Source organism: Leiobunum rupestre, chromosome 6 (assembly GCF_980474605.1).
Source record: "Leiobunum rupestre chromosome 6, qqLeiRupe1.1.hap1, whole genome shotgun sequence".
Lineage (NCBI taxonomy): Eukaryota > Metazoa > Arthropoda > Arachnida > Opiliones > Sclerosomatidae > Leiobunum > Leiobunum rupestre.
The window spans coordinates 39,152,711-39,169,381 of NC_143389.1; the positions used below are offsets into that span (position 1 = coordinate 39,152,711).

The 16,671-nt window shown below is 37.1% G+C and overlaps 2 protein-coding genes across 7 annotated transcripts in view; both read left to right on the forward strand.

Annotated features, from left to right (window-relative positions):
* LOC149940884 (flavin-containing monooxygenase 5-like) overlaps nucleotides 1-12,596 on the forward strand; it is a 21,711-nt gene extending 9,115 nt beyond the window's left edge. For 4 of the 6 annotated variants that reach the window (XM_090178989.1, XM_090178990.1, XM_090178988.1 and 1 more), the window contains 3 exons: nucleotides 2,415-3,131; nucleotides 9,345-9,552; nucleotides 9,620-11,164. In XM_090178989.1, coding sequence (XP_090035115.1) covers nucleotides 2,502-3,131; nucleotides 9,345-9,552; nucleotides 9,620-10,404 — 1,623 coding nt within the window. In that variant the 5' untranslated portion in view covers nucleotides 2,415-2,501 and the 3' untranslated portion in view covers nucleotides 10,405-11,164. Of the gene's footprint in view, nucleotides 1-66; nucleotides 304-2,414; nucleotides 3,132-9,344; nucleotides 9,553-9,619; nucleotides 11,165-12,073 lie in introns of those variants that run through there. The other 2 variants (XM_090178993.1, XM_090178991.1) reach the window with 2 other exon arrangements.
* Nucleotides 12,597-12,690: 94 nt separating this feature from the next.
* On the forward strand, nucleotides 12,691-15,067 carry LOC149940885 (flavin-containing monooxygenase 5-like). The gene is made up of 2 exons (XM_090178987.1): nucleotides 12,691-13,534; nucleotides 13,603-15,067. The coding sequence occupies exons 1-2, from the start codon at nucleotides 12,902-12,904 to the stop codon at nucleotides 14,620-14,622; spliced, it is 1,653 nt and encodes a 550-aa protein (XP_090035113.1). The 5' UTR covers nucleotides 12,691-12,901; the 3' UTR covers nucleotides 14,623-15,067.
* Nucleotides 15,068-16,671: the final 1,604 nt, after the last annotated feature.

Below are 16,671 nucleotides of genomic sequence, written 5' to 3' on the forward strand. Positions count from 1 at the left end.
TGTAAGGAGAAGGCCTGGCACGTGATTGGCTGGTTTCCCGAATTCCGTCGCCGATATTCTGTTTTTTATTAGCAATTTTGGAGGCCGGGGAAGGCGTCGATTCGCATCCTCTGTTTCGGATGAAAGAAACTCCATGGCCGCTGCTCTGCCTCTTAGGCTTTGACGCGAAAGAACCCTAATCATTGTTAATTCAGTCTGCCGACGGAAAGCTGACCCGAAATTCTTAATCCAAATCGTACCCACAAACTTCAAACTAATATAAATGGTTCCACTCTTCTTCTAAAGGGAAAAATAACATTGTCGGTATGTTTCTTTGATCCTTTTTATTCAGATTTATTATTGAATATTATTTAAACAAGTACGGATAGTCCATGAAATAAAGCCTAAATTTTTATTTCAAATTATAGGTACCGAATTTGAAATCTTAAATTATAGTTACCGAATTTGAAATCGCCAATTATAGGTACCGAATTTGAAATCGCCAATTATAGGTACCGAATTTGAAATCTTAAATTATAGGTACCGAATTTGAAATCGCCAATTATACGTACCGAATTTGATATCTTAAATTATTCGTACCGAATTTGATATCTTAAATTATACTTACCGAATTTGATATCTTAAATTATACTTACCGAATTTGATATCTTAAATTATACGTACCGAATTTGATATCTTAAATTATTCGTACCGAATTTGATATCTTAAATTATTCGTACCGAATTTGATATCTTAAATTATTCGTACCGAATTTGATATCTTAAATTATACGTACCGAATTTGATATCTTAAATTATACGTACCGAATTTGATATCTTAAATTATTCGTACCGAATTTGATATCTTAAATTATTCGTACCGAATTTGATATCTTAAATTATTCGTACCGAATTTGATATCTTAAATTATACGTACCGAATTTGATATCTTAAATTATACGTACCGAATTTGATATCTTAAATTATACGTACCGAATTTGATATCTTAAATTATACGTACCGAATTTGATATCTTAAATTATACGTACCGAATTTGATATCTTAAATTATACGTACCGAATTTGATATCTTAAATTATACGTACCGAATTTGATATCTTAAATTATACTTACCGAATTTGATATCTTAAATTATACGTACCCAATTTGATATCTTAAATTATACGTACCCAATTTAAAATCACCAATTATACGTACTGAATTTGAAATCACCAATTATACGTACCGAATTTGAAATCAACTTGAAAAATGTACTCTCAAATCTCAAAATTAGTTTCGAATTTCCGAAATGTTCTTGATATTATACGTTACGAATTTGGAATCTCAAGATCATTTCGGAAATCCGAAATTATTTTTGAGATTTGAGAGTACAATTTTCAAGGGGATTTCTAGGCTTTTCTCGAAATCTTTATATCGGAGCCTTAATCGTAAATGCTATGATAGAAATAAACCTTAAAAGCGGTTACTTGGTGAGACTTGAGGCCCAACGCACAGCGACGTTTAAAACTTGAGTTACTGAATCAGAGCATAAATTTTATTATTGAAAAAATAGCTAGAAGTCAATGTTTCCAATTTCGAACATTAACGGGTTTTGTCACGGTAGAGTTTAGCAAGATCAACGTGCATTTTCCGAATTTTTATTTATTGGCTAAATTTAAATTTGTTTACTCAATAAAGAAAAACAAAGACCACAATATTTTCGGAGTATGGAGTATCATTCCTTCTAATAACTTTTCAGTAGCTCACACAGCTCGAAGTAAAAAATACTTGCCACAAGTATCATACTTAAATATATTATTTTAATTATGATAATAGTTATGATGACTTGGGCCTAAGGTGGGACCTATCTGAATAATATTATAATTATTATTATTATTATAAATATCTCATATGCACATTAACCGCTTCTTGATAGCAGCTAGGAGCAACAAACACCAGGAGAACGCAGCTAGCCTTTTAACGCGCTAACGCAGTGTTGCGTACAAATTTCATAGGACGAGCCTTTACGCTGAACGTTTTACGGGCGGGTGGGGTGGGAGGGGGGAGACAATTTCCTAATTTTCCCCTTCCGACGGCAGGAGGCGCTAAAGCGTCAACCAATGAAAAATGTACACAAGAAAATACACGACTTTTGACGGGTTGCGTTCTCCTTGTGTGGGGTGCTATGTTTGTTGCTCCTAGATAGCAGTATATTAATATAAATGAGAAAGTTAACCCTCTGGGATCGTAAAGAAAAATCGTAATTAGCGAGTAGAATTTCTTTTTCTGGCTAAGTAATTAGTTTGCTTATGATAATTTCCGTTTACTATTAAGAAAACGACAACCTTCGTATTGTGCCATAATCGCCTAGAGCTAGACAAATTCAGTGAATATAAAAGTTATTTATAATTATTTAATTTCCACTATTTTCATAAAGCCATAAAAGAAGGCGATCAGCTGGGATCTTGAGTATCAGCGAGCGAAATCGAACGTAGCGAAATCGACAACGACGAGTGTCAGCAAAATGCCGCCGAAGAAGATCGCGGTGCTGGGAGGGGGCATGTCCGGTTTGACCTCTATCAAAGCCTGCTTGGACGAAGGCTTTAAAGTGACTTGCTACGAAGTGCAGAAGCATTTGGGCGGATTGTGGCGTTTCCGGGACGACGACACGGACGGAGTGGCCTCCGTCATGAGGTCCACCATCATCAACTCCAGCAAAGAGATGTCGGCGTTCAGCGACTTTCCTCCGCCCACGGAACTGCCCAACTATATGCACAATTCCAAGATGATCGAGTATATAGAATTGTACGCCGATAAGTTCAATCTGCGGGAGCACATTCTCTTCCGCCACGAAGTGATCGAAGTCGTACAAGCCAAGGACTACGACGCCTCCGGGCGATGGACCGTCAAGTTGAGGGAGCTGGACACCAATAACGAGTTCGAGGAGGTTTTCGACGGGGTCATGGTCTGTACCGGTCATCACGTCTTCCCATTCGTCCCCACCTTCGAAGGAGTTGACCAGTTCCAGGGCAAAGTGACGCACACGCACAGTTACAAGAAACCGGCTGGTTTCGAAGACAAAAAAGTGGTCGTTGTCGGTGTTGGAAATTCCGGAGGAGACGTTGCCGTTGAACTCAGCGCCATCGCCGAAACGGTAAATATCACGATTTATCACTAATGTGTTTACAATGTTTTTATTTAGATTTGGTAGCAAATGTAAGTGGGTGTAGACGTTTTTTTTTTGTTAATTTAGGTAGTGGAGGGATAAATATTCCGTTAACCTAGACCCCAAATACGCGTTGTAACCCGGACACCTGAATTAAAGGCTATAAAAGTCGCTTGATGACTTAGGCCTAAGGTGGTGCCTTGGGTATTAGCGTAGCTGATTATTATTATTATTTATTATAATAGTCCCGGTACTTTTTCTATCAAAGCTTTATCGTATGAAATATTACGATTTCATATGAAGACAATAATTACTTTCGTTGCCGGATATTTTACCATCCACTTAGTTTTGTCTGTACGCGCAAATGAGCAAACTTAGATCTATACGTATTCGACGTATACGTGTGTATGCCAACGTACTTAAAATAATGATACCTCCATAATCTGTTGCCATATTATTAGCAGAGTCTAAAAGTTTTTTTTCTTTTCTTATATCTCTTACATTATTTTGACTATTTAAATACACGCTGTAAAACTTGGGTATTTCTATGTTTTAACCCTATACAAAACACCTTTAAATTGATAAATTAGGTGTATAACTATCCTATATTTAGAAATTTTTATCCTATAATTCCTATATATTTTTAAGCACTTGACTGTCTATGGTAGAGATCGGCGGAGGAGATAAATTAACTGGCAAAATTTCAATTAATCATAAAAATTGCGGTTAACCGTTTATCCATGGATATTATCCATGGACAAAAACGATTTAATATGGGAAAAAGCCAAAAATAACTGATTATTTTTTGGATAATTTTTGTTAATGGATATTATCCAAACAAACGGTTAATTGTTATCCAAACGCCGACCTCTAGTCTATGGAAAGTGTTTGACCATTTTTTTCTATATTGTATTTAATTTGAGGGGTAGTCACTTAAGTAATTAGGTGTGCATAAGAAAATCATTTGGAAATACTAGAAAAAATTAATTAGTTGAATGTTTTTTTTTCGAGTGACAGATGACGTGACAAATTAATATTCAGCAAATTCGCGGCGGCTTCTGCGTGACTCCTTTGTGAAATTGCTAATTAAATGACTAAACCCAGATTTATGAATTAATTGTAAAACCACCGACTTAATTTATGTCTACGCATTTTAATATAAATGTGTGTTTATGGACTGTTTAACGTTAATCCACTTCATCGTTCAACTCCCTTTAATTTATCACTAAGATATCACGTTCATTTTTAAAAATTATTCCTTTTCATCAAGTAGAAATATATCGTTTATCTTTGGATGCGCAATAATCATCTAGGCTTGTACTGGCGCAAAGGTATCTACTTCAGTCTAGATTAATTGTCCTTGAAGCGAAAACTCCGCCTCTTTCGACTGTCATGTTGCTGTGGGTAGCATTGTGATAAGTCGTTTGTGGAGGCCCTCAAGGGGGGTAGGGGAGGCTGAACTTACAAATTCCATCCTCAAGCAAGGACGTTTTCTCTCAAACTTTGATTAAAGCCTGATAGTTTGACGGAAGCCAAGCAAATAATATACCTGCTGAAATCGCATACTATATCCCATGCTCCTTTATTAATTTAGGTAGTAAATAATTAAATTTGAGGAAAGTTTCCAAAGGGTTAATTATGAATATCTCGAGGCTTTATTTTTTAATCATTTTTATGCGAAAATTATTCGCTTTTACACTAGAACATAAACTATTAGTTGCGTTGCGGTGTATTTGGGACGTTTGGTGTTGCACTTTTTATTCCTGTAGGGCAACCGGTGTAAATGATGAAAGCAACACGCCTGATTGGTCGGAATTGTGTAGTCTGCTTTATCATTTCGTCTGCCGCTTCAAATTGGGTTGGCTAATGCGACAAAATAACACTTAGTTTACACTCGGACGTCATTTTGGAGAATGTCTTTACTCTCTGCGCTACACTAAATGTCCCGGAAAAGCGAATTATTGCCGACTATTGTCAGCTCTTAAAAATGACTCAATGTCGTCCACGAATTTATTAATGGAATCGAGAATGCCTGTGGTTTTTATTTTGTCAGAAGCAGATTTGTTTGCGGACAGAGACACCAATTATATTTGAACCTTGCTTCATTATAACCGGACACGTAGAAAAGTAATATTTAAAAGGGGGGTAATTAACATTAAATATATTGAGTGATAAACAAAAAAAGTCAGACTTTGTGTAATAAAAAGAAATATTGAGGAAACTCAGCAAACGAACAAAAAGTGAACTTTTGACGCATCGAGAAGGAGGCGAAACCTGTGTACCGCTGATTCACTACATTTCGTTCCCCGCTTCATCCCACTCGAAGGGGTGCAAAGGGGGAAAGATTGATTCGTTTAATCAGGGTAAATACACAATGACTAGCGTGATTAAACTTCTACATAATTTACTTTCCTCTTAAACTTTCTTTTCAACATGTAGTTTGAAAAAAAGTTAATTTATTCGTCATTCTATTAAAGTCTTGGAATAATTTGCTTTTGGATTCTGTTAGTGTTTAACTCTTGATAAAAGTCGACTATAATTATTTACAAAGTACTATAAAATAGTTACTGACTAATGATTTTTACTTTTTAAATTTTAAGCTTTCGTTTTGGTTTAATATTATTCTATTTTCGTATTCAATTGACCGATAAAATTATATTTTTTAAATAAATCAGCTAGGCTAGGCTAATACCCAAGGCACCACCCTAGGCCTAAGTTATCGAGTGACTTTTAAAGCCTTTAATTAAGGTGGCCGGGTTACAATGCGTAGGAGGGGCGTGGCTTGCCACGCGAGCCAACAGCTCCCTACACTAACTATTACCGCTAACCTCAACAAACGCTAAAGTTACAAAACCTGTCTTTAATCCGTGCACAATGTATTTACACTGCTTAAAGCGAGTGGCGACTTAAAAGAAAACTCTTGAATGCTTTTCCGTATTGGAGCAAAAAAACCCGTAATTTGATTACGTAACGAGAAGCACCAGCGATTTCTCAGTTTAACAGAGCCAAAAATCCTGCCGCCGCTACCGAGGGGAATGTGGATAGTCTGTGTTATCCAGGTTCCTTATGACGTTATTTGTAAATGCATGACCGATACATTAAAGCACCTAAGAATATGGGATGGTGAAGATTTAAAACAATCCTCGCCTATTTTCCGATTTTTCGTGATAATCAGACTCGTCATCCTTACGCGTAGTGTAAGAAGAAAAACCACGTGAAGATGGTACCAGATGTTCTTGATTTTCTCTCTTATATTTACGGACACTTAACTACCTTCTTCCTTATATTTATAAATTCTTGGTAGAATAGATGGACCAGTTCAAGAAAAATGTTTTTTTTTCAAAGAAATTTTTCTCTCCAAGGTCCAACTACAAATAATCGCTTTAAAACCTGTTTAAGAGCCCCTGTTTAAAAACTTAACAGCTTTGTTGAGATTCTACGCGGCCATATTATTAGCCAAATTTCGCCGAGGAATCTTTATTATTAACGAATTAATATTCACTTTACATTGATATAATTACTTCGTTTATTAGGGAAGTTTTAAAAGGAAGTCGAAACCAAAACACAACCGCCCTAATGGACAATAGCAACCTTTTCTACCAACACGGAACGTGGGTTTATATTATTGTCGACCCTGATAACTCTCATTTTTCAGTCGTTGATAATATATTTATCTGGAATTTTATCCTCACACCACTGTTAATGAAAGCTCTTACTGTATAGGAGAAGACGCCAGGTGGTTGATGAAACTTTTGAACCCTTGGGGTATCATTTTAAATAGAGAGATTAAGCGAAACTGTGTAGCTGGAGGGGTTTTAAAGCGAGCTTTGACAGCACTGCCTATTTCATTTCCCGAAACGGCTGAGAAACTTGGTAGAAGCCTATAGTCCTTCAGGTTCGTAACCTCGGGTGCTTAACCTTCTATTACCTTTAGCCCAACAATCATCTTATCATTTATAAAACTGAAAGAGGCTGCCTTCGTTTTATGAGTTGGTAGTCACTGACGCGTAGCGTCTATTTGAATCTTTACAAATTCGTCCGCTTTGAAAGTTTCCACTTCCAAAAATATTTACGGAAAATATATTTTTAATCATAAGTTTGGTTATTATTGCATAAACGAAGATAGGCAGCTTTGGGCTGAAACTACACGAATGAATAAAAAAAAAACATCAAATTTTGGGGATAATACTACGCTTTATTTGATTTTGTTTTCTTTCGTAGTTATTCGCGAAGTTTTAGAAATTATTGAAAATGCTTTACTTCCACGTCATAAATTAGTACTTCTCTAGAAAGAGATATACTAAATGTTTTCATCCTTTAAGGTAGTCTAGATAACATATCTGTGATTGTGGAATATCATAAAACATCACCCGAAAAATAATCATATAGCTTTTATCCTTCAGTCACTTTTATAAGCGTGAAACACTCAAATTGCATGTCCCGTTATAAGACACAATTCTCTAAACTTTAAAAAAAAATACTCTCGTAAACTAACCCTTCCACTTACAAGAAGGATATTAGAAAGCATATTAGGGAGTAGCAAACTCTGGAATGCACGCGTCGGTGATTTCCCATTGAAAACGAGAATCGTACCGAGTTCCAGGTCATGGATCGTACACGTTTCGAAAGAAGATCAAATAGAAAATGCGCATAACGGAGCGTAAAAATTACCGAGAGCGTTGAACTTGAATTTACCGTTTTATTTTTCGGCGGATACCACAAAATAAAATCACAATACCCCCATTTACACGCTTCTTTGAGATATTTATCCACAAGACACTCCTACGGTAGCTCATCTCAGTAGATGTAATTATTTCCCAGAGGAATAATAATAATAATAATAATCAGCTAGTCGATTACCCAAGACACCACCATAGGCCCAAGTCATTCAGCGAGTTTTAATACCATTAATTCGGGTAGCCGGGTTAAATGCGTATATATTTATTGGTCAAATTCTCCATTCTCTTGGGTTCAATTATAAAAAACCTGTTGGTTTCTACGTTGCCCTATTTTACTTTTGGGCAGTGATGGGCATTTTTCAAAACTTAGTGATAACTCTCACTCCCCCTCATTCCCGTTTCTAATATTTTAAACTCAAACTCATCTCCTCTAACCACCGTAAACTAACTTTTATCTCATCTCCTCTCATCGAATTTGGCTAATTAATCTAAACTCGCGCACACTCCCACTAGTTTTGTTGAAAAATCTGATCTCATCTCACGCTCTTTGCCGTTTATGGAAGTCATAAAACCACTCCTTTCAATCCCCTCTCTGAAATGTGAACTTTGTGAAACTCCTCTCAGGCTCCTCTCCTTTTGAAGTTTTGCGCATCTCACCTCCTCTCAGAGTCTCAAACTGTTCTCATAGGGGTAGAAATACGACCATCACTGGCCGATGGCCACATTAGATTTACTGTATTTAACTCCTTTATAGCCTTCTAACATCAGAATATTGTGTTATTGTAGGTTTGGGTTTTGTTATTGGCCAAAGTAACATAATTTTTTCCAAGAAGGTCATGTTTTTATATTTCCTTTGTTTTGGTTTTCTTACATCTAAACTCAAACTCACCTCCTCACCACCGCAAACTAACTTTTTAGCTGATCTCCTCTCATAGCATTTCATTAATTAAATTAAACTCGCTCACCCTCCAAATACAGTCTTTGAAAAATATTATTTCCACTCACTCTCCTCTCACTTAAATTCATAGCTTGGAAACTCATCTCACGCTCCTCTCCATTGGAAGCTATTAGAGCATCTCACCTCCTCTCAATTGCTCTCACTGATCTCACGGTGAGAGGAGAGTGCCCATCACTGCTTTCGGGTCATGGCTTATGGAATATTGTAATTGGGAACTTTAACCTTCCATAATTTTTGAGTAGGCCTTTTTCGTAATCATCCTTTATCGTGTCACTCGATTTCTATTTGTTAAATATTGAATTGGAAGAATTAAATGGGAAATAAATGTTTGTCTGTTTTATGTGGGGTGTTTGGGAAAACTGGTTTTATTTGGGCTAAAAGTGAGTTTAATCGCCGCACGATGTGTAGACTAGTATCAATGGTATTGGTTATTGAAGTCTAAGACAAATACCACAAGAAATTTTTAAGTGCAGTTTTAAGGCATACGCAAAATATAACAGATTTGTTTAAAAGGCCATACTATTTTTTATGGAGTTTTGAATGATATTTTCTTTTCATCTGCAGGTGTACTTGAGCACCCGAAGTGGCTGTTGGATAATTCACCGCGTTGGTCCGAATGGCTTGCCTTTTGACGCCCATTACATTCGAAGATCGTGGAATTGTCTTTTTAGCACGTTACCTTACGACCTTTGCGTGACCATGAGCGAGAAAGAAGTCAACTACCGCTTCAACCATTCTCTTTATAACCTGAAACCCAAACATCGCATATTTGGTAATCCATTATTCGCTTTGTTTTGTTGTACGAAAAAATAATTCAATTAACATCCGATTAATATTAGGTCAACATCCGATGGTCAACGACGCTCTGCCTAATCGAATTTTATCTGGAACAGTGGTTGTCAAGAACGACATTCATCGTTTTACTCCAAAAGGAGTTGTCTTCGTTGGCGAGGAAGACAAAGTATACGAGTGCGACAATGTAATTCTCGCTACCGGGTACTTGTCCAAGTTCCCGTATTTGAACAAGGATGTTTTCAACCCGGATGATAACAGATGCGACGTTTACAAGTACGTCTTTCCCCCCAACTTGAAACACGGTTCCTTGTGCTTCATCGGGTTGGCCCAGCCTGTAGGCCCGCTGTTTCCGATTTCCGAAAACCAGGCGAGATGGTTTACGCAAGTCATGACCGGCAACGTCAAACTGCCCAGCAAAGAAGCTATGTGGGAAGATATCAACAACAAAGCCGAAGCAATGTCCAAGAGATACTTTTCGTCCAATACCAGACACATCATCCAAGTCGATTGGCTGCCCTATATGGACGAAATCGCGAGCCAGTACGGAGCGAAACCTAACATGGCCAAACTACTGCTCAAGGATCCCAGGTTGTACTGGGCCTGTATGACCGGCCCTTGCCTACCTTACCAATACCGATTGGAGGGACCTCGACCTTGGGAAGGAGCCAGAGAAGCCATCCTGACCTACGACGACCGCGTAAGAGGAGCCTTCAATACCCGAATCAGGAGGAAGGAGGAAGCCAGCGGCGAAGGCTTCAGGTTGGTTCGCTTCATCACCGGTTTCATTCTCATCGTTTTTCTAGCCATGTTTTTGGCCGTGGTGTTTTAGACAATCTTCTATTCTCTTATTTGAATTTGTAATTGTGTAAATATTGTTAAATAATTTAATCGAATAGTTGACTAGCCTTGATGGCGAATTGTGAAACTATACAATTTATTTTCTTCATTTTCTTCTCTGTAAGGGCTCTTTTCTTTTGGTAGTATTTACGTAATATTATTAACCATTATGCTTGGCATTAATTACCACTTTAATTGAGCAGTGCTTTGGACTGTTCCCCTAAACTCTTAATTCCCAATTTTCAATTTCTTATTAATTTTCAAATACTCATTAACTTTCAAATACTCATTAACTTTCAAGTACTCTTTCTTTTATCGGCATTTAGAATTAAACTATCTCGAAGTTTGTAAGCTTCGACTTTACGTTAGGAACTTCCAGTTAGGGGTGTGCAAAATAAATTTTTTGATGATAGAATATAATATCAAATATTTTTTCTATGCACGTCAAGTACCCAATCGATTGAATCGAATATTTAAAAGTCTTTCTTAGAGACCAAAATCTTGGCCAGTTAACACAAAAGTATTTCGAATAATTCGCTAATTTTGCTATGAAGACAAGCAAATTGCAATGATTTTAGTCGTTTTGTTTTAAATTTAATTATTGTTTAAATAAATTCTGATTTAAGTTTTTAACAATTGTTTGCGTTGAAATTTCAAATTAAAGGGGCTCTAAAGTTCGGTGGCAAAATGTGTGTAAAATCAGTAAAGTGCGAAATTTACGGTTAATTCTGCCCGCCTCTGCCAAGACCGAGTGAGGGGTGGGGGTGGGGGGGGGGGGGGAGGAAAAGCATGCTCAATTTTCTTTTTTTTGCCACCGAACTTTGGAGCCCCTTTAAATACAGACTGTTCTTTATCTTACGTTAGTTCAACATTATGGCACATAACCATAATCAGGAAATTATACGCATACATTTGGATTGTCTAAGGATCCATTGCCACTGTGCTGCGAATGCAGCTCGAGATGTGTAACGCGTTTTTTTCAAATTCATTAGCTAGTTGCAGTCGCTAAGAAGCCGCGCCGTGGAATTAAAATGAAGGACACCCACTAGGAAAATACCATAATAAGAACTTCTTTTCGAGACTGGCTTTAAACCTCGCCCGTTTCTATTCAAATTATCAAGGCTACCATCGTTTTTCTTAGACTACATCTTCCCACCTTAGTTTTGTTTTATTTCGCAAAAATACAAATTACTAAGTTTAGTAAAGCTTTATATATATAGTCATACTGGTCATAAGAAAAGTACATCTTTAGGGTAGTAAACACGCTAAGAATGTAACAAATACATAGACTGACAAATAAGGGAACCTACAAATACGCGAGACGATCTTCTCGAAATCCAACTATCGAGAAAAATATCGTGGTTATTTAACCAGTTAACTATATTAAAATACCAAATATTTTCCACACTTCCATTTCAAATATTCGATTATTTGATTTTCTAATTATTTGGTGTCACGAAATATTTTGCACACCCAAAATTTTTATATTTGAAATGTAATAACATAGCATTATGTAACTAATTTTCTATTCCTCAAAACAATTCTATCGCTATTTGATAGGCTGAATTAGGTTGTTTTAATAAAATAATTAGATCTCAACTGTTAGTTAAGAGTTCGTTCTTACAACAAGACACCAATTTGACAAAGACAACATTTTTCAGTCTTAGCTGCATCTTACCCTGCTTTAAGAAAGCCTATGATTGAAAGAGATAACCGTGTCGTCCACACCGCTAGAATCAGAACAGCGCAACTTTTCCTCAAACTTTGGGGATCATTTCGTCTCTCTCCCGATTACCCGTAATTTATGAAAATAAAAAAGTGTAATGAAAAAGAAACTTCAAGTTTCACGCCATAATGAGTTTCGACGCAAACATACGCGTCTTCCATGATCGGTCGGTCTATGTGGTTATTTTTATCCGTACACCATGAGTTCCTAAAAGTTCAATGTATGGAAAAAGAGTGCGAAATTTTTTGTCGTTTGTGTACCTCGGTGTATTTGTGTCTACGGAAATAGAAGCTATAGTTTTTTTTCATATACTTCAGCGTTTCCAATCTCCGAAAATAAAAGATATGTTAACCTTTATATTGTTGCGAATAATATTTTTTATAAATAATTTTGAAAATGTTGATTTTGTAAATTTGTTCTTTTTTCGTTCCGAAATAAAATTTTATTTTTTAATATAATTTTGGTTTCAATGTTTTAAATTATAATGAGATAGTCGGCTACCTACAGCGAATGCTTAATGAATCGAAATGATGAACGAATTTTTGTTTCTTCAACACACGAATAAACCCCGTTTTTCCGCGTATGAACTCTGGACCGTAAATGATGGTCGATTTAGCTAAAGTACGCGCTTTACCTCAAACAATTAGTTACGGTATAATAGCTGACAAGGCCGTCTAGATCAAAACTTATCCATTTCTGAGTGTGTTCTTAAGCGTCGTTGACATCTTTAAGACGCGCTCCGTTGTTTCGTGTCGCTTCTGTTATGATTCCTCCGAAGAAGATCGCGGTGGTTGGGTCGGGAGCGAGTGGCTTGGCGTCGATAAAAGCGTGCTTGGAAGAAAATTTCGAGGTGAAGTGTTTCGAGAAATTAGACGATATCGGGGGGCTATGGCGCTATCGCGAAAATGATCTGGATGGCGTGGCTTCTATTATGAAGTCTACCGTTATCAACACTAGCAAAGAGATGACGGCTTTCAGCGACTTTCCTCCACCTATGGATTTGCCCAACTACATGCACCATTCCAAGATGATTCGCTACCTCGAAATGTACGCCGATAAGTTCCATTTACGCGACCATGTACTCTTCAATCGCGAAATTATCCATCTCAAACAGACTGAGGATTACGACGATACGGGACGTTGGACGGTGAAAGTGAAGGACTCGAGAACTGGTGAGGAATACGAGGAGGATTTTGATGGAGTGATGGTATGCTCCGGTCATCACGTGTTTCCGTACAAGCCCACCCTGAAAGGTCAGGAAGTGTTTCGAGGTCGAGTGATTCACAGTCGCGGCTATAAGAAAGCTGCCGGTTTCGAAGACCAGAAAGTGGTTGTGGTGGGTGTGGGAAATTCCGGGGCTGACGTCGCCGTAGAACTCAGCTCTATCACCGATAAGGTATCACGTTTATAAAGATACCTATTTAGAATATCAATTGGTTTTTAATTTAGGTGTTTCGTACATAGTTATACCTCAGTACCCGTCGTGGACGTTGGATCACGCACCGTGTGGGTCCCTACGGTTTGCCCTTCGACGCCACCTACATCCGACGAGTCTACAGCGCCCTGGCCAGGCTCCTCTCTTACGACGTGGTTTCGCGCTACTTGGAGTGGATAGTGTCTCGCCGTCTCGATCACTCCCTGTACAATCTGAGACCAAAGCATCGACTTCTGAATCAACACCCAACTATAAACGATGGATTGGCGAATTCAATTTTAACCGCTAGGGCGATAGTCAAGAATGACATTGACCACTTGACTCCAAACGGAGTCGTTTTTATTGGCGAAGAGAATAAAGTTTACGAGTGCGACACGGTTATTTTGGCAACTGGGTACCAGACTATTTATCCTTTCCTGAGTGAGGAGATTTTCCACCCGGAAGGCGCTCGTTGCGCCCTTTATAAGTGGGTTTTCCCGCTCCACTTGGACCACCCATCCCTCTGTTTAATCGGTTTGATCCAACCGGGGGGCTCCATCATTCCCATTTCGGAAAACCAAGCAAGATGGTACGCTCAGTTGATGGCCGGTAACGTCACTCTTCCCGACAGGGAAATCAGATCGGCGGATATCAAGAAGAAAGCGACTGCCATGGAACAAAGATACTACAGCAGATCCACGTTCAACATCGAAGTCGATTACGTTCCTTACATGGACGAGCTCGCCGAGCAGTACGGAGCCAACGTCAACCTTTTCCGCTTACTTCTGAATGATTTCGCTCTATTCCGAAAGTGTTTCTTTGGACCTTGCCTTTCATATCAGTACAGACTGGAGGGACCGCACACTTGGGCGCCAGCCAGAGAAGCCATATTTACCTACGAAGATCGCGTTAGTGGAGCGTTGAAAACCAGAAAGAGGAGATTGAGGCCTCGTGACATCGATTTAAATACCCGGCTGATCCGATTAGGCTTCTTTCTATTGACCGCCTCGTTTTTGCTTTATGCTATAGTCAAATGCTTGGGATATGCTTATAGGAATAAGTTCTTGTAAGAAATTATATTTCTGGCTATCTTGAAAACTATGTTAATTTATCAATGACCTCATCCACGTGTCATGAAAAATTTCAATTTTTGTAGCATAAACATTTTAAATTATTAAAATTGGCCGACTTTATATGAGGATCCAACATGCTCCCGCGTAATTTCAAATTACACGGAGATCATTCCTTAGGTTCGGCTTGAAATTGACTCAAATTCCAGACAACGTTCAACCAAAAAGTGGAGCAGCGCACGACAGGAAATTGGTCATCATAAATATTCGAATTCTGCATTTTTATTAACGAAATCCGGTAAAAATATTGACATCATTTCTCAACTTTTCAACTGTAGAGATAATTTTTTATACATTTTTAGCGCTAGCTCTGTAATTAGTGTAGATAAATATTGTATTTTAAAATCTCATTTTTTTAAAGTATTAAATATTTTTATTGGCGAAATATTTTATTTACTATTATCATATAACGTGAACTTATTTTTGATTTTACTTTCACTCGTTTTCATCTTCCATAGTAAATCACACAAAATACATTGCTTTTAAATTTTTAATTTTACACGGTACCATATGTATATAAAATAACGTATTCATCTTCGAATAGAGTAATATCGGCGTGACGTATGTCGACGTCACCCATGCTTTTTCCTATAGATAAAAAACTGCCCTCAAAATGGCGGCCATAGCCCAAAGCTACAGAGCGATACTACTCTATACTGCTAATGTTATTTACGTAAAACGTGTATTTTAGCAGAAATAGAAATTCATTATTGTTAGGATTTTCTGAAACAAATTTCTTTGGAAAAAATACGGTAAGGAAATGACCCTAAGGGAGTGTAATTTTTATATTATTAGTATGGTTCTGTGTTTTTTTTTGTTTTGTTTTTGTTTTGGTTTTTGCGAGAATATTTAAATTTATTTTTACGTCCGAGATGAATACCTCTTTCGTAATAGATGCATTATATGTTTCTTGTGGTACTGAAAATATTAATCCCACACTTGGTTAATAACTGTGACAAGTACTGAACCTCCAATTCTGAATAGCAATTCAGGAGCTGTATAGTTATGAAGTAATTTTTTTTTTTAAATAAAGCAGCAGTTAATATTTTAAAAATGATTTTTACCTGCCATATTTTAAATTTTAGGTAAAACCAAGAATGTATTTATTTATATTTAGGAAGAATGATTATGTTGCAACAATCGCCGGGCACGTTGAACGCCTTTCCCCCGTCTCGCGCGGGGGGAATGACAAAACGTCACCGGCGTTTGATTTCCATTGCGTTAGGTGACGTAAATTTTAAGCAGCCAATGAAATACGGGGACTATTCGTTTTATTTTAAGCGGAGGAGCGTATATGTATGCATGTATGTATGTTCTCTCAAAACGAAAAATCTCCATTCAAAAAGGCATGGGATTTTCTCGGTTTCACAGGGAACTTACTTATCAAAAAAAATTTTAAAAAATTAAATTTTCAAAACTTACCAAAAAAGATTAATTTGACCTATTTTGGGTAAAATTGATCAATTTTTTTTAATTTTTACAAAATTTGTGTAACCGAGAAAATATCATGCTTTTTTAAATGGAGAGGTCAAAAACATTTTCGGTTGCCATAGGAAAACTAAAGCCCATTGCAACTTTTCCGTTTGGCAATTTTCATACTACCATAAGGTCTACCGAACCCCCGAGTTTCAACAAAATCCGAGATAATCACCTCGGGTAGTCTCCTTGTTAGTTTTTAATATTGCTATTATTGAAAAATATATAAATCCTGTGGTTTTTGTCTAAATGAAAAATAATTTGGTAGGCTAAACCTAATTTTCAAATTTCCTACAGATAATTGTATAGCGGAGATAATAGCGGACGATAATGAAAAACGTAATTAATCCCATTGAAGCCTTAAATTAAATATAAGGCGTGCATAGTTGCTACGTCAAACATGAACAACAAATAAATTTCATAGTCTGAACGTTGCTTGAATTAAGTCCTTTAGGAAAGCCTCCGGAGAAGAGGTTACCAATAGAATAGATATACCTATTTTATCGCGAAGGC